This window comes from Somniosus microcephalus, chromosome 16, assembly GCF_052327205.1.
Source record: "Somniosus microcephalus isolate GS21.2 chromosome 16, FLI_Smic_1.0, whole genome shotgun sequence".
NCBI classification, from domain to species: domain Eukaryota; kingdom Metazoa; phylum Chordata; class Chondrichthyes; order Squaliformes; family Somniosidae; genus Somniosus; species Somniosus microcephalus.
In genome coordinates, this window is record NC_141002.1 from 101,677,967 (window position 1) to 101,704,250 (window position 26,284).

The following is a 26,284-nucleotide window of genomic DNA, read 5'->3' on the forward strand; positions in this document are numbered from 1 at the left end:
TATTTTTGCAAATTCATTTCGATGCCGATTGGAATATTTAAGTGTACCAATGCTGCCAATAGCCTCCTGATGTGAATCAGGCTGACGGGGAAGGGCCCAGGTTTAGTTTCTGGTCCATGCGGAGTTAGCTGAGCAAGTAGTGGAGCAATTAGTGAGCCCTATTAGGAAAAAGCATGTGAGCGTATGAGGGGGTGTCAAGTGACCGGACTTGACAAATACATCTCCACAGTGGAGTAACTTGGCATCACTCATTGCCCAGACTTAGAAATGAACAATGATCACTTGATCAAGGTTTAGGAGCACCCCAGCGCGATTCAGCAGGTTAAGGTGAGGCAAAAACATTTCGGGGGGGGGGGGGGGGCAGAATTCAAGGTTCTTTATTTTTGCAAGGAAACGGCTGTCTGCTTTTGTGCTTCATTGATGAGGCAACCAATTACAAAGCAGAAGACAAGCAGTCAGAAAACAAAAAACACTTAGTGACACACTCGGACATAAAATTCTACCTCTCTCGATACATGCAAGTTTTCAGATGGGTCTGTCACAGTTCATCACATATTATGCAGATATGTATGCTTAGAGTACGAGAGATACAAGCCCAGTCATTTCCTGCTGGTTTTGGAGAGCTGCCTGGTCATTGTAACCAACTGACATAGAAACAGTTACCCTCCAATTTACCTCAGAATGTGGCTATCAACAGCAACAGGACCTTGTTGCTTTAAAGGGGGCAGGAATCGAGAGTGGTCTTTCCAAGTTTGCAGATGGCACAATGGGAGCAGGAAGTTACAGATTAAGTGAGTGGGCAAAACTAGCAGATGCAAGTTCAATGTGGGCAAGTGTGAGGTGATTCACTTGGAATCTGAGAAAGGCAAATGGGAATATTTTCAGAAGAGGGGAAGGGGGAGAGCGAGCGGGGGGGGGGTGTGAAGGGGGGCAGAGCGGGGGAGGGGGAGGAGTGAGTGGTGAGGAGGGAGGGGAGAGAGACACAGGCACAGACTAGGAGCTTTGGAGGAGCAAAAGGATTTGGGTGTCCATGTGGACAGCTCACTAAATCTAGTGCGCACATACAAAAACGTTAATGGAATGCTGGCCTTTATCTCGAGGCTTAGAATACAAAAGTGAGGAAGTGATGCTTCCGTTGCACAGAGCCTTCGTCAGAGCCACTTTGCAGTACTCCATTCAATTTTGTGCATGAAGCTCAGGAAGGATATACTGGTCTCGGAGAGGATACAGCATAGATTCACCAGAGTGAAACCGGGGATTAAAAGGGTTAAATGAGGACAGGTTGCATAAAGTTGGTTTGTATCCCCTCGAGTGAGAAGGTCGAGTGGTGATCTAAACGAGGTTTTTAAAACTATACATGAATTAGATAATGTAGAGAGAGAAATTATTTCCTCTGATGGGGGCGGGGTGGAGTCCAGAACAAGGGGGCTTAATCTTAAAATTAGAGCGAGGCCATCCAGGGGAGAAATCAGGAAGCACTTGTTCCACACAAAGCGTAGTGGAAATCTGAAACACTCCCACAAAAGGCTGTGGATGCCGGGGGGACAATTGCAATTTTCAAGATTGAGATCGACAGATTGTGCGTGTTCGGTAAGGGTGTCAATGGAAATGGAGCAATTAGAGTGGAGGTGCAGATCAGCCATGATCTGATTGAAACAGTCTCGAGGGGCTGAATGGCTCACTCCCTATGCCACATAACTTTAGACCATGTAATTCACACTATATTCTGCTAATGTTCCTATCCTTATAAAACCGAGCGTCCTTGACGTGAGCATTGCCACAGGATAATTACATGTTATAGATGTACTGCAGAGCTCTGCTCCCCTTCATTCATCTCACTCTCTGGAAAGTGGTCAGCTGTATAATGTCCACAGAGTACAGAGATACAAATATCCTCTAATTAACCACAGGACTCTGCACTCTCATAACACGGTGATTCAAATTAATAATAGAGAACTGGATTAAATGAATCGAAATCCAGTCACTTACAAGTTATCCAGCCGAACATAAATTGGTCATTCGGTTGGCCAACACTATTTTTATTAAACATTTCTTCGAATGGGCTCATGACAGCTATTCATCAAAATGCATCATGACTGAAGGAATGGGCTCGACCTGGTACGTAAAAAAGACTTGCATTTATGTCGTGCCTTTCATGACCTCAGGACGTCTCAAAGCGTTATACAGCCAATGAAGTTCATTTGAAGTGCAGTCACTGATGTAATGTAGGGAACAGATTCATAATAAACAAATCAGCACTTGTAACACTCGAGTGTCAGCTTGGCTCAGTTGGTAGTTCAGCTCACCTCCGTCAGAAGCTCAAGTCCCACTCCAGGATTTAAGCAGATAATTTCAGCTGATACTTCGGTGCAGGACTGAGGGAGTGCAGTGTTGCCAGAAGTGTTGCCTTTGGGATGAGACATTAAAACTACCTGCTGAGGTGTAGGGAGTTCATCCGCTGTACTGGTCAATTGTCCACCCTCAACCAACACCACCTAAAATTTGCCGTACGCATCTTGGTTGCCAGGTTGCCAACATAAGACTGGCTGCATTTTTAAAAGAATGTATGTATTGGTTGCAAAGTGCTTTAGGACATTGAGGATGTGATCAGGCTGAGAAGAGGAAAAGTTTGCAAAGATGAACACTTTGTTTACAATGGATTTTTTTTTGCCCAAACATACAGGACTCATGCATATAGGATTTCCAGCATCCGCAGTATTTTGTTACCATACAGGGCTCGTGTGTGTGCATGCGCATATACATGTAAAATAAAAATGGACAAAATTCGGGCATTTGATTTTAATGCACACTTAAATGGAGCATGCCAAGTACACAGTCACAGATTCATGCTTAGTTCTTGCCAACAGACTATGCACAAAGAATCGCAACGTTACCTTTATCTGTTTCCCCAGAGCTTCGGGAGTATGCAGAATAAGCGGACGTAATGCCGACAAGGCTGTTGGGTCGATTTAGTTGGGACGCAACGTATGAGCTATTGAGGGCAGAGACTGCAGCAGTTGAAGACGTCGTGCCAGTTGGCCTGATGCGTTGATAAGGCTTCAGAACAAAAATTGGGAAATTTTACATCAAGGCCGAGATCTTTAAAACTTGCAGCAAAAACATTTACAATGTTTACAGTGACAGTATCAATGTCATCCATTTTAAAAGCAGTTTTAAAACATTATTTCTTTTCTGGATACTCCTGATGAATTATCCACCTGGTTGGGTCATTTTCATTTGTCAAATTATCTGTTGCTTCCAGACACGGCGACGACCTAAGCTTGATCGTTTCCAGGGAAACAATATGCTTAGCACACACCGAAAAATATTAGTTGTAGGTGATAACTGTAAGTAGGCTGCACGTGGTCTCCTAATCCTACAGCTAATAAAGACCCAGAAACTGTTGCACCACATCATTTTGAATTGAAGTTAACTAGGCATTCCCTGCACCCTGACAGTGCCTGAAGATTAATGGGATTGTGGCGTGTAGAGAATGATCAACATTTCAAGAATGAAAACCGCCCGACAGGATAGGTAAGCAATCTCTCTTTCATTTAGCATCCTTCATCGCCGTGGGCAAGGCGCATGAAGAAAAGGATAGCCCTGCAAAAACTTCAGCACAGCTGCCAAAGACAGTTGCCCCCCCACCACCCCCACCTTTCCCTGCACTTGCTTAAAAAAACCCATTGCCGTCTCCTTTTGCCTTGCACCATCTCTTAATGTCTCTCACTCTCTCCTGCCTTCCATCCTATCACAGACCTTCCCTTTAGTTCTTTCCTCCCCTCCCCGCTTTCCCAGCCCCTGCACTTGCTTAAAAACCTGTTCCATCTCCAACTTTTTCCAGTTCTGACGAAGGGTCATCGACCTGAAACGTTAACTCTGTTTCTCTCTTTACAGATGCTGCCTGACCTGCTGAGTGTCTCCAGCATTTTCTTTTTTTATTTCAGATTTCCAGCATCCGCAGTATTTTGCTTTTGCCAAGGACATTGTGTGTAACTGTCAATTCTAGATACCACACATCTTCAACAAGCGGTGCCTGGGGCGCTTCAGGACCAGCTGGAGAGTCCGCCATCATTGGGAGTGATCAGATACACAGAGATTGATATTGCGCCACCCAGAGAGGTCATTGATCTCTTCAATTTTTCGCTATTTTGTCCTCCAAAATTATGGGACGCACGGTTTAGTCGGTCTTTATGGCTGCATTTAGAGAAACCAAGGCAATGGTGTCATGCTTGGCAATGAGCATTTTCACCATCTCTTAGCCCAACAGAGAGGTTTCTAATCACACCGAGCAATCCATCCTCAAGGCCTCCCCGCCACAGTTCAGGGCAAGGCAGCTGAACACAACTCAAAAGCCTTTGACAGAAGTTAATGCTGACGGACTGTTCAAACTGTGGAAACATTTAGTTCGATTTCAATGCAGGCATTACATTGTCAGTGCTGGCACATGCACCGAAAGACAGCAGGCAACAATCCAGCTGAGGGTACACTCTTGTGTATAAATATCAATCCTGTGTCTCAGCCCCTTCAATAGTGAGCTATCTTTGCTTCAGGGCTCTCTTTGAAAGGGCCACCTAGACAAAGTGTGGTTTGTCAGTAAGAACTGGACAGAGCACTGCTTGTCGCTGAGCCTGTAAACGAGTTGACACTGCCCATTTGCTTTTATTTTCCTTCATTATATTCACACGAGTGTCTTTTTAAGGACAGAAGTTGAATCAATTGATATTCATTCTCGAGGACCGTTGGCCAGTTTTGATCAGTGCTGATGCCCAGATTTCCAGGATAAAACCTGAATAAGTGAGAAAAACACTGATGGGAAGAAACAGAATACACCGCTGAAAAGAATGGAACTAACTAACCTCTTGTGGGCAGATTGAAGGCTTGTCCCAACTTGGAAGCAGTGAACGCCATCTTTTCAGCTAGGACAAAGAGATTGGCACAATGGTGCTACCCCTATGACTTCATACAGGGCTGGAGGAGACTGCACAGCACTACCAATCTACAATGGCATGATGAGATTTGTGGGTTTACGAAACATATTACTGTCCCAGAACCAGTCGGTCGATAGGCTTTACTCGGAAAGTGCGTTCAGCATGCTTAAATGAAAATTGTAGACGAAAAACAAGCACTATATTCTCAAAATTGTGTGCTAAATAATCTGCGTTTAGTGAGTAAATCATGTAATTTTCTTTTCAGAAAGACCAAATACCTCTTCAGTGTTTTGACTAAACCTCGGTCTCTCGTCATCTCGAGTTTCCAATTGATTCTTGTCCTCTTGCTTTTCCCGGTCTTGCTTTTCTTTTTCTTCCTTTTCTTTCTCCTCCTGTTCTCGAGTTCGGCGATCCACACGACTCCTCCCGATTGTCTTCTCAGCTTCTTGTAGGTCTGTTAGTGTTACACCCTGCAAGACAGTTTTGTTCAACGCTCAGTCTTAGCTCACTGTGCATCCCTTGTTCCCATTACAGTGGCCTAATCCGGAGGTCCATTCCCTTTATAAATCACTGGTTAGGCCTCAGCTGGAGTAGTGTGTCCAATTCTGGGCACCATGCTTTAGGAAGGACGTCAAGGCCTTGCCGAGGGCGGAGAGGAGATTTACTGGAATGGTACCAGGGATGAGGGACTTCAGTTATCTGGAGAGACTAGAGAAGCTGAGATTGTTCTCCTTAGAGCAGAGAAGGTTAAGGGGAGATTTAACAGAGGTGTTCAAAATTATGAGAAATTTAGATAGAGTAAATAAAGAGAAACTGTTTCCAGTGGCAGGAGGGTCAGGAACTCATTCAAACTTATAAAATTCTAACAGGACTAGACAGACTAGATGCAGAAGGATGTTCCCGATGGCGGGAGAGTCCAGAACCAGGGGCACAGTCTAAGGATAAGGGGTAAGCCATTTTGGACAGAGATGAGGAGGAATTTCTTCACCCAGAGAGTGGTGAACCTGTGGAATTCTCTACCACACAAGGCAGTTGAGGCCAATTCATTAAATATATTCAAGAAGGAGTTAGATATATTTCTTGAGGCTAAGGGGATCAAGGGATATGGGGAGAAAGCAGGGACAGGGTACTGAGTTTGGATGATCAGCCATGATCTCATTGAATGGCGGAGCAGGCTCGAGGGGCCGAATGGCCTACTCCTGCTCCTATCTTCTATGTTTCTATGAACCAGAGGAGAGGGCAGATTTAAAATAACTGGGAATAAAGCCACGGGGAGAGGAGGAGAATTTGTTTTTAAACGCAGCATGTTATGATCTGGAATGCACTGCATGAAAGGGTGGTAGGAGCAGATTCAATAGTAACTTTCAAAAGTAAACTGAATCTCTGCTTAAAAAGGAAAAATTTGTAGGGCTATGGGGATAGAGCAGGGTATGAATTGGATAGTTCTTTCAAAGAGCTGGCACAGGCACAATGGGCCAAATGGCGGCCTCCTGTACGGAATGATTCCCATTACACCCCCGGAAAATACAGATACCTCAAGGATCATGAAGGAGCCACTTGAAGCCAAAACATGGGACTTCTGTTCAAGTAACAGGCAAAGGAAAAGAGGCAAGTTTTTAAATAGAGGTGCGTAAAGCAAAGTGATATTATTGTAGAACATGGGCATTCAAACTGTTGCGCATGGGCCACAAACCACAACAATCAAACGCACAAAGCCCAGTATCAGCAACTTGAGATATGCGCAAATTAATGGGAACATGGATTTAAACTTTGTGCGCGGCCTGGGATGCTCCATGGCATGCACCTATATCAGCTCAAAAATGTCAAAGGCCTGTTATAAAAGCTGGTCTTACAATCAGCGTGTGCTTACTTCTGCTCCGCTTAAGGTTAGAGTTTGAATTAAGGAACAAAGTGGAGAGCATGCTGACGACTTCTTTCTTCTCTCTTAGGTGGGCTGAGACAGACCAAACTGCAGCACTTTTAAAAGCTGTACGGCACTGCACAGTGAGCACACACAGTCAGCTCTGGCTCAGTTCGAAGCACACGCGCCTCAGTCAGAAGTTGTGGGTTCAAGTCCCACTCAACAGACTTGGGCACAAAAAATCTAGGCTGATACTCCCGTGCAGTACTGAGGGAGCGCTGCAGTGTCGGAGGTGCCATCTTTCGGATCAGACGTTAAACCGAGGCCCCGTCTGCCCTCTCAGGTGGACGTAAAAAATCCTGTGGCACTATTTCGAAGAGGAGCAGGGGAGTTCTCCCCAGTGACCTGGTCAATATAAACCCTCAATCAACATCACAATAACAGATTATCTGGTCATTATCGGATTGCTGTTTGTGGGAGCTTGCTGTGTGCAAATTGGCTGCTGCGTTTCAGACATTACAACAGTGACTGCGCTTCAAAAAGTACTTCATTGGCTGTAAAGCGCTTTGGGACGTCCGGCGGTTGTAAAAAGCGCTCTAGAAATGCAAGCCTTTCTTTCACTGTAAAATTCCAATTTGTGCCAGCGTCCCTTTGTATGCTCTGCTGTGCCCATTTCATCTGCTTCCAAATTGTCAATGGAACCGTACCCTGGCACAAGCTCACCTCCAGGAGAGGGGGGGGAAAGTATTTAATCAGTGCACGGTAGTTATTTATTGGACTGGATAAAATTCTGCATCTCAGTATATGAGCAGCAATACTGCCAATATTATAATGCAGTTTGAGGGGCACAGGATTTAGGATAAGCCGATTCAATAGTAACATTCAGGAGAATTGGATAGATACTTTAAGGGAAAAGATTTGCAGGGCTTATGGGGAAAGGGCAGGGGAGTGTGACTAATTGGAGAGCTCTTTCAAAGAGCGGGCACAGGCACGATGGGCCGAATGGCCGCCTCCTGTGCTGAATATTTCTATGATTTTATTTCTAACTATTGAAGCTTCAATACTTAGACAACCGAGTGGAAGTAGGCTCAATGCTGTGAAAAAGCAGAGGGTTGTGGAGGTACAGGTTCACAACATTAAAGGCAGCACTTCAGGCTGATAAGGTTGTAAATAAATGTTAAGGTTTTTACCACAAGAGCCAAGATGTAATGATGAGCCGAATAAAATGTTAAGAAATCCGCAGTGAGAGGGCTATGTGCAGCGTTGGCTCCACAGTATAGGAAAGATTGAGCCTTTAGAGAGGGTACAATGTGGATTCACAAGGACGCTGTCCGGTACGAGGAAATACGAAAGAGGTGAGAAATTCCCCCCCATTCGACCAACGCAGATTACTGGGTGATATGATACAGGAAACTTTGGTTTATCCGGAGGTTAGCTGTCCGGAATGCTCGAGCTACCGGCAAAAATCAGGAGCCGTTTCGTTCGGTTTTTTTTCTTTTCGTTGCTTTTTTTCCACCAGTCAGGCTCTGCAAGGTCTCTCTGAAGCTGTTGCTAAGCTAGAGACACTTGCAAGGTACAGCCAACTGTTTAGAAGCTGCAACAAGGTTTGTTGCCAGATACGGAGCTCAAAATCTCCGTATGTTTCAACATTAGCGCTGGTTTGTCCAGCAGTTTTGATGGGACGGCAACAGCTCGGTCCCGTCGGTGCCAGATAGCAAAGTTTCCTCTAGAAATGTTTAAAATTATGATAGGAATGGACAGGGTAGATAGAAGCAGACCATTTCCAGCAGTTTCCTCTAGACTTGACTATTCAAATACACTTCCAGCGGGCCTCCCACATTCTACCCTACGTAAACTTGAGGTCATCAAAAACTCAGACCAAGTCCCGTTCACCCATCACCCCTGTACTCGCTGACCTACATTGGCGCGCAGTTAAACAATGCCTCGATTAAAAAATTCCCATCCTGGTTTTCAAATCCCTCCATATCTCTGTAATCTCCTCTAGCTCCACAACAACCACCACCATGCCCCTGCCTCGCTCACCCGCCCCGAGATATCTGCACTCCTCTAATTCTGGCCTCTTGAGCATCCCTGATTATAATCGCTCAACCATTGGTGGCCGTGCCTTCAGCTGTCTCGGCCTTAAGCTCTGGAATTCCCTCCCTAAACCTCTCCATCTCTACCTGCTTTAAGACATTCCTTAAAACCTACCTCTTTGACCAAGCTTTTGGTCACCTATCCTAATTTCTCCTTATGTGGCTCAGTGTCAAGTTTTTGTCTTAGAATACTCCTGTGAAGCACCTTGGAGCATTTTACGACATTAAAGGTGCTATATAAATACAAGTTGTTGTTGTTGGGGTCAGATACAAGATTACATGAGGGGGGGTTCAGGATAGAGGGAAGGAGAAACTGTTTTACACAGAGTTGAGGGGCTTTGGAATTCACATGCAGGGTTAGTGGTTGAGGTGGAAACTAGGTTAAATTTCAAGATTAGATTGGATTGGTGGATGAAGGAACAGGGGATAGATGAAGTGTTTCTGAACCAAGTAGAGGAAGGCTAAAACTTGCCTGTGTCGACCTTCTCGACTGCCTCGCTTGCCTCGACCTGGCTTTTCTTTGTGATTCAGATTCTTCATCTCGCACAGGAGTTAAATACGACCTTGAACATTAAATGTTAGTGGAGTCAAGAAATGACAAGTGCCTTGCAATTCACGCGTATTTGTTTAAAGAAAAGTACAAAGGGCTTCACAATTTACTGTTAAGTTCAAATGGCTTCTCATCTGAGTCTTTTCTTAAATATGACGACTGTTGAAATATACCCGCATTCCATTTGTATTTATTCATGCATCATAACAAAAGAAACAGTCTTCCTTCAACTTAATTTCTTTTTTTTTTTTTTTAAAACGGGAGAACATATACAGATCTCTGCTGCAGACACAATTCAGACGAATGTGCAACATGCCCCAATTCCGAAGTGGTGAGTTTAAGCGTTCACCTCACCTGTCAATTACAAAACAATTAAGTTCACATCGATTTGAACACGTTCAGACAATGGACAGACTTGTTTTGCATGCAAACTGAATTACATTAAAAGTTTCAGTGCCAGGCACAAGATTAACATTTAATCACTTAAGCTCCTCATAAGGCCAGACTGTTCATTCTGGAAGAAGCGTTCACTTAGAAGTCTTTTGTATTACACATACCGCGAGCATGCTCACAATCATACACTAGACATCAAATGCTAACAGATGGTGCAAGTGCAGGACATATTTACACTGCATTTTTATAGGACTTATTCAAACTCACATGTGTGGCCTTTAGGAGGAAACTTGGCATGCATTACTGTAGTCGATAACAGGGACAACACAAAATATGGCAGTAAATGTCAGAACACTGCACAGAATCTGCACATCAAATTTGGAGTTCGGCAGAACTAAGGATAGCCCATCTCTCAACTTTCTGCCTGTACTCAACAGCTAAAGCAATCAGACATACAAAAACTAATGAAAACTGCTTTTTGACACAATTGAGTGATAAAAGCGATTAAAAAGTTATATCTGTAAGGAATATGAATGCAATGCTTAATTTTATAATGCGCAACAGTCCTATAAACAATAAATCTCAAATCATTTGCTAATGATCAAATTGTTCTACAGACACACCGCTGAACTAGAGTGTGCGATTGCTAAATAAAGTTAAATCCTAATTCTTGATAGAGTTGATTCTAAAGTTACTTTTAGAAGTGAACAGAAAGTAGATGGAGAAAAAAATGTTGCATTTTCAGCAAGGTATCAACCCAACAATTAGAACTACAGGAGCACAGTGGCTATGGTACTGGACTAGCAGCACAAAGGTTGAGAGTTCTGCTCAGCTTGCGTTCCGCCAGGACCACTCAGCTCTAGCCCTCATTACAGCCTTGGCCCAAACATGGACAAAAGAGCTGAATTCCAGAGGTGAGGCAAAAGTGACTGCCCTTGACATGAAGGCAGCACTTCACAGTGGCTATCGTACTGGACTAGCAGCACAAAGGTTGAGAGTTCCACTCAAACACAAATTTTCAGAACCTCTCTGGCCACAGGGGAGGTGCCAGAGGACTGGAGGACAGCGAACGTAGTACCATTATTCAAGAAGGGTAGTAGGGATAAACCAGGGAATTACAGGCCAGTGAGCCCAACATCAGTGGTAGGGAAATTATTAGAAAAAATTGAGGGACAGAATTAGTCTCCACTTGGAGAGGCAAGGATTAATCAAGGATAGTCAGCATGGCTGTGTCAGGGGGAGATCATGTCTAACCAATTTGATTGAATTTTGAGAGGGGGTGACTAGGTGTGTGGATGAGGGTAGTACAGTTGATGTAGTCTACATGGACTTCAGTATGACTTATGACAAAGTCCCGCATGGGAGACTGGTCAAGAAGGTAAGAGCCCATGGGATCCAGGGCAATTTGGCACATTGGATCCAAAATTGGCTTAGTGGCAGGAGGCAGAGGGTGATGGTCGAAGGTTGTTTTTGTGACTGGAAGCCTGTGTCCATTGGTGTACCGCAGGGATCGGTGCTGGATCATTTGCTGTTTGTAGTGTACATTAACGATTTAGATATGAATGTAGGAGGTATGATCAGTAAGTTCGCAGATGACACGAAAATTGGTGGAGTGGTAAATACAGGAAACTCTTTGGTATCCGGCACCGACGGGACCGGGATGGTGCCTGTTGATTAAAAATTCCGGATGACGGAGAGGGTTATCTACTGAGGCTATTTTTAACAAACAAAAATAAAAAAATCAAGAAATGTGCAGTATACAGTAGTTGGGTACTCACCTACAGAATGTTGTGTTAAATGGATGGTGGAAGATGCTTGATTAAGTGTAGTACTGCCAGTTGAGGGTAATCCATAACTAACTAATGACTTCCGACAGCACCAAGAAGCCGAGTAGTGGCAGTTTGGAGAACTACCCCTACTGACTAACTCGGCCACCGCGGGAGACTCGGACTCGGCAACATTGCCGGTTATTGAGGTGTTGTTTTCGGAGTATGAATTTTGCCAGTTAAGAGAATTCCAGATATTTAAACAAGCGTTTCCTGTAGCGAGAGGGAAGCCTCAGGCTACAGGACGATATAGACAGGTTGGTCAGATGGGCAGAACAGTGGCAAATGGAATTTAACCCTGAAAATTGTGAGGTGATGCATTTTGGGAGGACTAACGAGGCAAGGGAATACACAATGAATGGTAGGACCCTAGGAAGGACAGAGTATCAGAGGGGCCTTGGTGTGCATGTACATAGATCGCTGAAGGCAGGACAGGTAGATAAGGTGGTTAAAGAAGGCATATGGGATACTTGCCTTCATCAGCCGAGGCACAGAATATAAGAGCAGGGAGGTTATGATGGAGCTGTACAAAACACCAGTTAGGCCACAGCTGGAATACTGTGTGCAGTTCTGGTTGCCACACTATAGGAGGGATGTGATTGCATTGGAGAGGGTGCAGGGGAGATTCACCAGGATGTTACCTGGGCTGGAGCGCTTCAGCTATGAAGAGAGACTGGACAGGCTGGGGTTGTTTTCCTTAGAGCAGAGAAGGCTGAGGGGGGACCTGATTGAGATGTACAAAATTGTGAGGGGCATAGATAGGGTAGATAGAAAGGAACTTTTCCCCTTAGTAGAGGGGTCAATAACCAGGGGGCATAGTTTCAAGGTAAGGGGCAGGAGGTTTAGAGGGAATTCGAGGAAAGACTTCTTCATCCAGAGGGTGGTTGGAATCTGGAACTCACTGCCAGAAAGGGTGGTAGAGGCAGGAACCCTCAACATTCAAGAAGCATTTAGATGAGCGCTTGAAACACCATAGCATACAAGGCTACGGACCAAGTGCTGGAAAATGGGATTAGAATAGACGGGGCTTAATAACCGGCGTGGAAACGATGGGCCGAAGGGCCTCTTTCTGTGCTGTATAAATCTACGACTATGAGTATAGCATCAAGGAGCACAAATAAAACTGAAGTCAATGGGATCAGGGGACAACTCTCCAATGGCTGGAATGAGACCTTGCACAACGGAAGATGGTTGTTGGAGGGCAATCATCTCAGCCCCAGGACATTGCTGCAGGAGTTCCTCAGCATCCTAGGTCCAACTCTCCAACAACTTCATTAATGACCTTCTCTCCATCACAAGGTCAGAAGTGGGGTTGCTCGCCGTTAATTGCAAACGGCTATCAGCTCCATTCGCAATTCCTCAGATAATGAAGCAACCCATGCCCTCAGGCAGCAAGACCTGGACAACATTCAGGCTTGGGCTGATAAGTGGCAACTAACATTCACGCCACACAAATGCCAGGCAATGACCATCTCCAACAAGGGAGAGTCTAACCACCTACCCTTGACATTCAATGGCATTACAATCGTTGAATTCCCCCACCATCAACATCCTGACAGTCGCCATTGACCAGAAACTCAACTTTACCAGCCACGTGAACTCCATGGCGACTGGAGCAGGTCAGAGGCTGGGTATTCTGCGACGAGTGGCTCACCTCCTGGCTCCCCACAGCCTCTCCACCACCAAGGCACAAGTCAGGAGTGTGATGGAATACTCTCCACTTGCCCACCAAGTACAGCTGCAACAACACTCAAAGGATGACACAAGTCAAGGACAAATCAGTCCATTTGATCGACAGCCCATCCACCACTTTAAATCCATTCCCTCCACCGCCGGCGCACAGTGGCTGCAGCGTGTACCTTCTACAGGATGCACTGCAGCAACTCGCCAAGACTACTTCTACAGCACCTCCCAAACCAGTGACCTCCACCACCTCCAAGGACAAGGGCAGCAGGTACATGGGAACACCATCACCTCCCAAGTTCCCCTCCAAGTCACACACACCACCTCGACTTAGATATATATTGCAGTTCCTTCATTGTCACTGGATCAAAACCCTGGAACTCCCTACCTAACAGCACTGTGGGAGTGATGCAAGAAGGCGGCCCACCACCACCTTCTTAAGAGCAACTAGGGATGGGCAGTAAATGCCACCCTTGCCAGCGACACCCACATCCCAAGAATTTCCACCCCCCCACCCCCAAGTTCAAATCTCACTGCATCCTGCTGTGAAATTGAATTCAATAAATCTGATCATAAAAGTTGCTGTTTTGGTGTAAAAAAAACCAAAAGGGTTCACTAATGTGCTTTAGGGAAGTGAACCTGACACCCCTACCCGGTCTCGCCTGCATCTGACTCCAATCTTAATGCTTTCAGAAATGGCTTGGCAAAGCACTCAGTTCCAATGGTAAAGGCCGACCAGCTTCTCAGGGCAACTGAGGATGGGAAATATAAGATATCACCAAAACCACGGGATTGTATGAAACTCTCTCCCTCCGCCCCCCCCCAATGTACCTACATTAAGGATGACAGTACTACGGTACATTACATTTTCTTCACATTCGTAGAAATTACTCTTCAATTTTAAGCATTAAGTCGCTTGTTTTAATGTGCGATTCATTCCAATGGAAATTGAAGCTTGTGAACCTTTCACAATCAAAAGAACTGTTTTAAACTCACCATTCAGTTCCAGTGCCGATTTCCTCTACAGCATAATCCTTTGCCGTCTGTTCAGAATTACAGCTTGCAGCTACTTTGAAGAAATTTAGCTCGCGGCTATGCGTCCCTCCTGTCCCGATTCTGCCCCACCCTCACCCAATAGCAATAACCCAAGCTGGGGCACGGTTTCACGGATATCAGCGGCCATACAGCTGTATTACAAGGCAGGTTTAGTACACTGCTTAAATAGGGCATTGGCATTAATGTTGTGCAATGTACTTCCATGTGATATTCTTAGTTTATCGCCTCAAATTGCTTCTACCACGATCGCCAATAATGAAACACCTGTAAAGCACGGCAGCCCTGGACAATCTTTCCTCCTCCTTCAACTCATGTAACAAACAGTAAAATTGCGATATCCCCAAAACTGCTGCAGCTGAGATACGCAATTTTAACAGATCAGGAATCAAACCTGGACCTCCATGTCGAATATGGTTCAGTACAGCATGCCGCGATGCAGTCACACGAAAAGCTACCAAGAGAATAGCTATATTAAGCATTTAAGCCACTACTGCCGTGCCTTCTATTGCCTGGGCCCTAAGCTCTGGGATTCCCGGCCTAAACCTCTCCACCTCTCTTTCCTCCTTCAAGACGCTCCTTAAAACCTTCCTCTTTGACCAAGTTTTTGGTCGCCTGCCTTAATTTCTCATGTGGCTTGGTGTCAATTTTTTTGTCTTTTAATGCTCCTGTGAAGCGCCTTGGGACATTTTACTACGTTAAAGGCGCTATATACAACTTGTTGTTGTACTGCAAACGTTTCCACCTTACTGCAATATTTTTCAGAGCGCAACACTTCCATGCCAGGTCTTCTGAAACCAACTCACAATTTAAAGGTGCTTGATGTGCCCAATTCACCAAACATTTTATACTGGCGCAGATGATAATGTTAAAGCGGGTGCTAAGTTAGAGCTCGTGCCATTTTTATGGTCGGCCCACGCATTTACGAATTATTTAAATCATACAAATTTAGTGCAATGCTCAGAGTTAGCGATCATAAAAGGAAAGTTAATGAAAAGGAAAGCCTGCATCATGCCCCATTGCTTTCCCCCTCATGTCAGGCATCAGGATAATTAAGCCATTTGTAAGTTTTGGTTACATTCTAATGAAATCCAACTCATTAAAGTCACAAAGCCAGTGTTCATGGCCACAAAAGCATGCAGGTCTTCAGCTCACCTAATCTCGAAAGGAACCAATAGTCTGATGAGAGAAAGTTAAAGTTTTGGTGAAAATTCAAAACATGGAATTCTGGTTAATGTTCAAGCACAGTCTAGATTTTTTTTTTTTAAATGGAGGAGAACGGAAGGAGAACAATAAAGAATGGAAGGGGGGAAAAAACAGGAGGGAAAGAAAAGAAAGAGAAGAACATGTGAGGAAAGAGGTAATAAGAGAAAGGAAGGAGGGGCTGAGATTCGTAGAGGAGAAAGAGAATCAAAAAATTGGGATGAGAGAGAGAGAGAGAGAGAGAGAGAGAGAGAGAGAGAGAGAGAGAGAGAGAGAATGAATTTGACTGGTTCATAATCTGCCCATTTCTCAAAAGTGAAGAAACATAAATTAGAAGTGCAAATGCCAAAGCAGCTTGATGCATCGCAGGACGGTGCAATGCTTGGCCATTCAATTAAGTTCTCAAATGGCTTTGTCCACCAAGACTCATTTACGGTTACATTGATCGACAGTTAACAAAAGCTTCCACAGAAATACCAAGAAAGTCTAAATGTCACTAAGTTCACACCAAGTTTAGCTTCTTCCAACTTGCAGCGATACTAAATTTGCCAAGTAATGCTGGAATTGGGTTATACCCTGACTCTTGGGAAAAGCAGTGCAAAATCTATCTGCTTTAGGACCTTCGCTACCAATACCAGGTGTTTACACTCGATGAGTCCTATGTTGTTCCACTCTTTAAAAACAAATCTTACCATTTAGGATACTTACTTTTCCTGCATTTTACCCAATGTGCACAACTTGCATATTTTTCTACACTGAACAGTGACCGCCACTTATCTGCCCACTCTGCTAACCTGTCCATGTCCTCCTGCGTGCTTCTTCACAGTTCAGCATCATTCGTCGTGTGCTAATGTTCACATCATATAAATGAAAAAGGAAAACAGCCCCTGCACAGATCCCTGGGGCGTATACAAAAGCAAAATACTGCAGATGCTGGAAATCTGAAATAAAAACAGAAAACGCTGGAAATACTCAACCGGTCGGGCAGCACCTGCTGAGAGAGAAACAAGAGTTAAAAGTTTCAGGTCGATGACCCTTCGTCAGAACTGCTGATAAAGGGTCATCGACCTGAAACGTTAACTGTTTCCTCTCTCCACAGATGCTGCCTCACTTGCTGAGTGTCTCCAGCATTTTCTGTTTTTATCCTTGGGGCACATCATTACCCACAAATGCCAATCCAAAAAACATCCATTTATTCTTTTCTTTATCCTTCAGCTCTCTCTGCCTTTGTACATGCAATCCCTTTAATAGCAGGTGCCTTAATTTCCATTACAAGTCACTTATGGGGCACCTGATCAAATGGCTTCTGAAAATCCAGATATACAACATTCACCAAATCCTGCAAATTCCACAAAAAATGTAATTAAATTGGTCAAGCATGATATGCCCTTTATCAATCCCTCACTAGCCTATGCCTTTCTAAGTATTTGCTCATTTTATCCCACATTATGGGGTCCAGCAGTTTACCCACAGATGAATTAGGACAAGCTGGTCTATAATTTCCTGGCCTATCAACTGAACCAGGCTGTCGCATTTGCCACCCATAAAGCTCTGACACAATTTAAGTTTCTAAATAGTTTTAGAAATTTATGGTTGATGCCTCTGTTATTTCCTTCCAACCTCCTCGAGTATTCTAGGATGGATACCATTTGGGCCTTTTCTACTTTCAGTGCTACTAATTTTTTGATACTGTTTCTTTGAATATTTATCTCCAGTAGTGGCTCTTGCACATTCTCCTCAGGTACTCCTACAGTCCCATTTACACCTTCCTCTGTAAAAATGGAAGTAAATACTTTTTAAAGCATCTGCTGTATTCCATCAGTAGAAACTTAGCTTCCTATGTCTATTATTAGAACATGTAATATTCCTATTACGGATTATCTGGTCATACATCTCATTGTTGTTTGTGGGAGCTTGCTGTGTGCAAATTGGCTGCCGCGTTTCCTCCATTACAACAGTGACTACACTTCAAAAGTACTTCATTGGCTGTAATGCACTTTGGGACATCTGGAGGTCGTGAAAAGCGCTGTAGAAATACAAGTCTTTTTTTTATTGTTTGCCTTGATCTTTCATGAGCTTATTCTGGAATCTACTAAAAATAGCATCCAGTTATCTACCAGAAACTTGAAATAGTAAAATTATAAACATGGGACTGAAGAGATGATCATGTTTACATTGGGGAATGCTGGATTGTCTTGAGCTTTAAAAGGTTGCTACAACTGTAATGAAGTGGATTCTGCCACTGCGGCTATTTACAAATACTGAGAAAATGTTTACCCTGGCTGGGGAATCTCGAGCACGGGGTCACAGTCTCAGAATAAGGGATCGGCCATTTAGGACTGAGATGAGGAGAAATTTCTTCACTCAAAGGGTTGTGAATCTTTGGAATTCTCTACCCCAGCGAGCTGAGAATGCTCAGTAGTTGAGTGTATTCAAGACCGAGGTCAATACATTTTTGGGAACTAAGGGGTATGGGGATAATGCGGGACGGCGGAGTGGAGGTAGAATTGATTTAGTGTGGTTGAATGATGGAGCAGTCTCGAAGGGCCAAATGGCCTACTCCAGCTCCGATTTCTTAGGTTCTCATGTGGACAAATACAAAATTAAATCTGATGGTTAAAACTCTGATCAGACATCACATCATAATCTGCCTCTCCAAATCACGATGGAAGAAAGGCACATTGGCAACAGCCCTCTGCTGAGACACAAAACCATTATTCTAATTTCACAGTTCAGCCTTGTAACATAAGCAATGTACTATACTCTAAACTGCATTAGAATCACAAATAACTTCTTTAACTTGTTTTCTACCTCTCTTCCTGAACAATAAAATTCAGTACTTCAACATAATGTAACTGTTGCAAAGTTACACCTACTACCTGTCCCCATAGCTTTAACAGTTGTCTTAAATTACTGTATATTATGACACCTGGGAATCCCTGGCCCAAGACCGCACAAAGTGGAGGAGAAGCATCCGGGAGGGCGCCGAACACCTCGAGTCTCTTCGCCGGGAGCAAGCGGAAGCCAAGTGCAGGCAGCGCAAGTCAACCCAAGCACCCCACCCACCCGCCCCTTCAACCACCGTCTGCCCCACCTGTGACCGAGACTGTAGGTCCCGCAATGGACTCATCAGTCACCGGAGAACTCATTTTTCATGTGGAAGCAAGTCATCCTCGGTTCCGAGGGACTGCCTAAGAAGATTATGATGCAGTTTAAGTGATAAATGTACGACAATTAAAATCATTTAATCCATCCTCCTGTACCAGCTGTCTGGAGTGGCTTGCTCCAACACTCACCAAGTAAAGGGGGGGGTGGGGGGGAAACTAATGGTAACTTGAATAAACATCGAAAAAGAAATGGCGTAAAATGCTAAAATCCTAACTAATTAAGTTATGCGTTCAGGAATCGTGGCACAGCACTGGAACCCTTAAACCGACTTTGTTTGAAGTGCATGCTGCATCTGTATAAAATTCAATTCATTTTGTGTGAAGAGGTTCTAAATTTTGCAGCCAGCTCCCGAAAGCTGCATCAACGTTACCAGGAAGACTACACACCTGCGTCTTTCCCTGACCTCTGCTGTCGAGGACACAGTGCCAGTTGTAGCAACCGCTGAAGGAACATTTTCTTTCTCTCTTTCAGTATTGTCCCCCGTCGAGAAGCGATTTGAGGCACAGGTACTACAGCACATCAAGCAGCAACACAAACAAGAAAATAAGCAAAGCTCAACAAACATGAAATCAAACCAACCAAAATCAATTTTGAAATAAACTTTGTATGACTTGAGGACTGGCTTTTAATCTTACCCAAAAAAAAGCCAACAATTTAGGGCCTATGCCTGAAATGTTATAATTTCTGTAAGAACACAAGAACATAAAAAAATAGAAGTGGGAGTAGGCTATTTGGCCCATCGAGCCTGCTCCGCCATTTTTGTTTTGTGAATTCTGTTCCAATATCAGCTGACCAGAATCTTTGTACCATCCAAGAAGCAATTTATATTCTTTTGGAAAGAAATAAAATGGTTTGTTGAGGATGGGAAAATTTATTACAGTACTGCGAAGGTTTATGTTCAAGTTGTTTACACATGTCATTTTCCAGATTAAAGGGGTTGCGGGGGGGTGGGGGGGAAGGAGGAAGCTGGAACCAAAGAACTGCCAAAGCTGGAGTGGGAATAGCAACAGAAAGTGCTGGTAACACACACCAGATCCAACAGCAATGGAAACGAGAACATGGAGGTTTCCGTTTCGGGTCCAGACTCCTCACTGGAACCAATGAAGGGTCTGCATCCGAAATGTTAACCTGTCTTTCGTCTTCTCAGATGTTGATGGACCTGCTGCGTATTTCCAGCATTTTACTGCAACATGATTTTCTTGAGTATTTGCAGGAGCATACCTGGGATATGTTAGGCTTACTGGCATGGTCTGAAATACTAGTTGTTTGCACACTTTTAAGGGATAAGTTAAAGTGGTTGAGCCCTTATGATGTTGTTTGTGGTGCAATTGAATTACTGCTCTCTTTAAAGTGCGTCACTCCTCACCTTCCCTTTCCGGACAACCCACCCTCCTCTTCAGGAAGTTATGGTATTTATGAAGAGGAATACGAGTCACGTGTAATATCATATCCCATATAATCCGTAATGCTTTACACCTATGGCGTCACCAAGGCACCTATGGGCCCACTGTTGGGAATGGCTGGATAAGTGGAAAGAGAAAAAAAGTGTGCAACTACATGGCTGCCAAGCCACAGCACTTCAGCATTCATCCATCAGAAAGGGGTGGTGTTTGTGGGGCCAGGGGATTTGAGGAAAAACTTTTTCACCCAGAGGGTGGTTGGAATCTGGAACTCACTGCCTGAAAGGGTGGTAGAGGCAGGAACCCTCACAACATTCAAGAAGCATTTAGATGAGCACTTGAAACGCCATAGCATACAAGGCTACGGACCAAGTGCTGGAAAATGGGATTAGAATAGACAGGGCTTGATGGCCGGCGCGGACACGATGGGCCGAAGGGCCTCTTTCTGTGCTGTTTAACGCTTTGACTCTATGTTGGGCACTTAGTTGAGTTTAGCCTTCTCATCTTATATCGGTGACTGTCGAGAGTCGACCTTTCCCATTCGCCCATGTCTGGTCGTTCAGGTCTTCCCCAGGCTCCCTTCAGACTTGTGCCTGCAGATATGGAGGACAGTGCACTCAAGAGGGGAGTCTTCTGGATCACCTGGATAAGTCATCTCCTCTAACAGTGCCACATGGAGATCATTCCAACAGCTACTCAATAAAGTGCAGCAAGCCCAGATCAACCTATACTCACACTTCCAATTGGGATACTTGCTCCAAAACCTAGGCCAATACTCTACAAATAGTACCCCCATTATTCTTACGCAAAAGGCTATTGGATATTTTCACCCTATTGTTTCCATTTAGTTATTATGCTCCTCTGATTGTCCTGGCAATTTTTGTTTAAGAATTAAGATGTTTAAATATTAACTGACCAATGCACAAATCTGGGTATTTAGCTAAAAAGCAGTATGAATATTGGATATTGAAGCCATGGCAAAGATTTACAAGGATGGAGGATTTAGTTATACTGAGGGGCTTGGAAAAACTAGAACTATATTCCCAGGTGTAGAAAATGTTAATGGGTGACTTAATAACACAGTTTTCAATGGGGTTGAGGGGTAAACAATAACAGATTCTTCTGCTGACCAATGAATCATAAGGGGCGCAACAATAAAAATCAAAAAGGGGGAGAGGTTAGAAGAAATTTCTTCAGCAAAGTGTTAATGGAGCATGGAAGGCATTACTGCAAGTGGATATTGAAGCCACAGCCAATACAACATTTAAGAGTGAATTAGGGTACCGGAAGTGAGCAAGAAAGCTTGGAGTAGATGGCTCTGATGTGCAGCGAGTAATGGCACAAGCCAATAGGCCAAATGACCTCCTTCGTTGCCGGAACCTCTACAGTTCTCTCAAACTACTATTGCAGGTATAAATCCAGTATCCTCAAGACACACAAAGAAAAGAAAAGGCACAACATAAACAACAAAGAATTTTTTTTTTTTTTTTAAGTGACTAAAAGAGAATCTCTGAAGTCCATTCTCTTTACCTGCCAGATGAAGTGGATGCAGATGTCCTGGTAATAGGTTGCAGGCTGTTTGATGAGCTAACAGTTGCTATGGTGTTGGTTGAAATGGAACTTTGAACAGGACTGATCAGATCATCTTTCCTTCTACCAAAAGAACTACTGAAGGGAAAGCAAAGTGGGGAGAAAACTCGTCAAAGGTCTTCCGTTTTGACGTTGCCACAATTCTAAATATCGATTTTCAGTAAAAGTACTTTAAAAAAAAAAAAAATCCCGTACTCAATTTTTTTCCTATAATTGAAAACTCAATATCAAATTTCATGTTTGAGTCTTTTTTTAAATTTGATGTTATAGGAATCACTTCGCAATATACAAGTGGGAAACCCGAGCAGCAGCTCACTTGTGAACCTTTAAAAAATAAAAATCGAGAAACAAGATATAAATGTCAAGTTCTTTCTTCTCTTCTAGGATGGTTTAGGAGAATACTCGGTGTCAGTTTTCTTGGCAATGGAGCATATGAATTTTTACAGGGATTCAAGCGAATTGGAAATAAACAGGCACACAACACACACGTCAAACTGCCGCAACGCACCTAACCAAATAATCTTTGGTCTCGCTCTCTGGAAGGTGCTGATTATATATAGATATACACACACACAGTTAGTTTATGTAGCAAAATATATTTTGTTATAGACAGCTGCATTTATCAGATGTTAACAGATTCCATAGAAAAAATAGAAACATAGAAAAATAGGAGCAGGATTCGGCCCTTCGAGCCTGCTCCGCCATTCAATACGATCATGGCTGATCCTCTATCTCAATACCATATTCCCGCTCTCTCCCCATACCCCTTTGATGCCTTGTGTCCAGAACACATCGTGGTCTTGTTTGACGTAGGGGAATAAAATTCCCTTTTGTAAAACACCAAGTTTCATGCAATACCAATTAAAATCTTGTATAACAAATGAAGGCAAGAACTTGGCCTCTCCCAAGTTTTACATGGACGTTTGTACAATTGTGTTTTAGTCTGCCTCAGCGGGAACATTTTATCATTCTTTGGGCACCATTTCAAATGGGAGACGTTTCGTGTGAATTATCATCAAAACTTTTTCCAAGCATGACCGTGTTAGTGAAGGGCAGCTTTAAACATAGCAATCTACATAATGAACAGCATTTTTTTTTTAAATTTAAGAATATCCTCTAAGTTTGGCAATGGGTTTTATTGCATCTAGCTTTCTGGCTATGAACACTATACTGAATCTCAGTATTCCACAACGACATGAGGGAAATAGTTTGACCAGCAGAATGAACAATGGTTTGTGTGTGTGGAACAGGAGTGGCAGAAGTGGTTATGGAAATGATTCAAAGAGTCAAATGCATTGATGGAAAACGTGTACAGAAATCCACCAGCACAAAGCTTTTGATTTGCACTATTAGGCTTTGCTCTCAAATGGTGATTTTGGTTATTAAAATGTTCGCCTTAAAACATCCCCACAATTATCCAGGTTCTTGCTTTTCCAGCGTACTAAAGGTTAACCTTTCTGCAACATATAGATTTGGCAAAATTTGTCCTGAAGCTCTTTCACCCCCAAGATTGAAAAAAAAGTTATTGGATGCACACTTGCCGCCCCCCCCAGTGTGCCCATTTTTCAAAAGAATTTGTCAGATTACAGGAAGCTACTGACGTTTGATGAAAGTACAATAAAGTGGTTTTAGATTGAGGTTTGAATTCCATCTTTGCAGGCAAGATAAATGGGTTTGGGCAAATCAGTTGTCAAAAAAAAAATGTTTTAAATAAATTAATGCAGTGCAATGACATTGCAAAGACAGATGCAAGCATTCCAACCATGTTGATTTGCAAAAAGATCAGAAAACAGTGCTTTGTGGTAAAGATCCAATGGACATGTCTAAGTTCTCAATATGTCACTCAGACATGAAAGTTGAACACCGACCGGTAGGAGTGCCAACAATCTAATGTTTGAAAGGATCCCAAGCGATTGACAGGACATCACTAAAGCAGGCTGATTAAAATGATTGTCAATAGGTTTATACTCGCTATACTTCGATTTTTTTTTTAATGCTTCCACAACACATGCAGTGCAAAAATTATAGTGTAGAGCAATCAAACTAGGAACTGCTTTGGCTGTGCGACACGCAAAGACTCACCAACAAGGGTCGCCTGTACATGGAATAATACTGGGTCAGATTTTCCTGTTCCTGGGCATACTGGAACACGAGGGCGCAGCGGAGACAGGAATATCGAGCAGGGAGAATGGAATATCGCTACAAAGCCTGCTTAATGTTCCAACCATTAATTTAAATGGCTGGAAAATCGGGCTCCCTTCAGACACGCCAACTCCCTGACTGATTTTCCTCTGTGTGTGGTTCCCAGGGTTTCCCGAACGTCCAGGAACGCTAAAAGCTGTCCCGCTGTGTCAGCTCCGTGCAAATGGGCAAAAAACTCAGTATGCCACGATGCACATTAGAATGCCCCTATACCTACTTTCGTAGAATCATAGAATGATACAGCACAGGAGGCCATTCGGCCCATCATGCCTGTGCCAGCTCTTTGGTCAATTTACCTCGCTCTTTCCCCACAGCCCTGCAGATTTTTTCCCTTCAAGTATTTATCCAATTCCCTTTTGAAAGTTACTATCTGGCAAGAATGTAATGCCCTGGGTCAGCAGCTGTGCCAGCAGTTATATCATGAGGCCCCAGGTTATAGAGACACACATTTTGACCACTGCAATGATCAAGATACAGCTTTTGTGAAGTTGTAATTGAAATGCAGAGCAACCCAAACAGATTACTGACAAGTTCACATGTGACTCATGGCAGCCCTTTGTACAAAAAGGTCACGTCAGTCCCAACATAAATTCCCCCTTACCCACGAACCACAATTACCAAAACTATTTTTTTTAATAAACAAATCATTGACGTCCACAAAAAATATCCAATTAAATTTTTTAAAAAAAACTAGATTTAAAGAAACTACAAATATTGGAAGTATGAAATTAAATTGCAGAAAATTCAGTGTTAGAAGCGTAGAAAAACACAAGTTACTGTTTTGGGTGCAGTCCTTCAACAGAACTGAAGGATCTATACCCAAAACATCAACCTTGTCTTTTCAGTTATTATATGGTGACAAATCTTTGTATTTTCAGCATTTTCTGTTTCCAAACAAAACCTCTGCAGGACTTAAAAAGACATTAGAGCTTGTATATACCGCACTACTGGCAAGGTTACCAGACTGGAAACTGAGGCTGTACTTAGGTCTTGCACTCCTTAAAAAGGTCAGTACCTCAATCAAAATATAGGGGAGACAACACAACACTGAACACAACCCCACACATGCACCAAAGTGAGCTTGAAGCACACAAAGAGAAGTATTCTTGTCAAACTACGGTGACTGCCTTTTCAAACAGATCAATGTTATACCTTTTGTAGATGTTGTGAGATGAATACTGAGTTGAAGTTGGTTGCCTAGACTTAGAATTAGTAGGATCCAAGCTGATGGCTGAGGAAGAGCTGGCTGGGAGATCTCTGGCACTGCTACTTCGGCCTATTGCTAGCAGATACGAATTACTGCATGCATACCAAGCAAGAGAGCACATCAAAACAGTTAGAAAAAAATGTAATAAAAGCAATAGAAACACATGCTATCATGCACAAATGTAAAATGCAAAAATAAAACTTCTTGAATATGCAAGCACTGACATTAAATCAATGACAAAAACTACAGCAAGTTGCTTGCAACATTCAGTGCGACTGGACAGCAACAAACAAAACCCAGTTTTAGGTCTAAATACAAAAGCCTCTATGGATAAAGTTTATTGAGCTGTGTTTTTTGCATTTCGACTATTTCATGCAAGTCCACCTCAATAAGAATCAATGATGTTATATCTCTAATGAGCAATGATTTCCAAACATACTTGGAATAAGCGGTCAAGTTCTGATGTTACTAAACTGCAAACGTGCGGTGAATTTTTCTATATTTGGTCAACTGGTCACTGACTGCACTTCCAGGAGTTATTAACTGGCAGTGTCTTCGTTTCTAGTGTGCTATATTGCACAAGTCATCCCGTTTAGTACCGTGAAAGTGGTGCGCATATTATTTGTACTTAATTTACGCAATACAAAACACCAGTAATTGCTAATTTAGTATTATTTTCGTGTGTTCATATACTGTGTCAGAACTTCTCAAAGTCAAGTCCACTTCTAAGAAGTTCTTTAGGGTGCACCAACAGTGACAACACATGTTCACAGACAGCTCAAGACAACACATGCATTTATCTGGGAGGAAGCAGAAGACATCCATTTAGAATAAGAGCTGCTCCTACTTCTTATGTTCTAAGTTACAACAGTTCACAAAGGTTGTCAAAAAGGTTGAGGTGCTTATATACAGCATCACTTTATTAAAAAATTATCAACTTAGCTTTACCGTGAAGCCCTTTTATAGATGTTGAGATTTCCCATGATTCCTTCACAAATGGAAAGTATAAAACCATCCAATTTACAACTTGCACAGAGACTCTGTAATCACCTATTTTGGAGAAGGGCTGCACTGTACATGACTGCCTTCAACATTTTGCTCAAGTACCAAAAAATGCATAA

General features: G+C 43.2%; 1 protein-coding gene across 23 annotated transcripts in view; it reads right to left on the bottom strand.

The window, feature by feature from the left end:
* ppp1r12a (protein phosphatase 1, regulatory subunit 12A) overlaps positions 1–26,284 on the bottom strand; it is a 189,276-nt gene that overhangs the window by 36,458 nt on the left and 126,534 nt on the right. For 9 of the 23 annotated variants that reach the window (XM_086009575.1, XM_086009565.1, XM_086009563.1 and 6 more), the window contains 7 exons: positions 25,109–25,255; positions 21,695–21,832; positions 19,151–19,273; positions 15,549–15,572; positions 9,361–9,451; positions 5,210–5,401; positions 2,895–3,057 (listed from right to left, as the gene is read on the bottom strand). In XM_086009575.1, coding sequence (XP_085865701.1) covers positions 2,895–3,057; positions 5,210–5,401; positions 9,361–9,451; positions 15,549–15,572; positions 19,151–19,273; positions 21,695–21,832; positions 25,109–25,255 — 878 coding nt within the window. The remainder of the gene's footprint in view (positions 1–2,894; positions 3,058–5,209; positions 5,402–9,360; positions 9,452–15,548; positions 15,573–19,150; positions 19,274–21,694; positions 21,833–25,108; positions 25,256–26,284) is intronic. The other 14 variants (XM_086009567.1, XM_086009581.1, XM_086009561.1 and 11 more) reach the window with 7 other exon arrangements.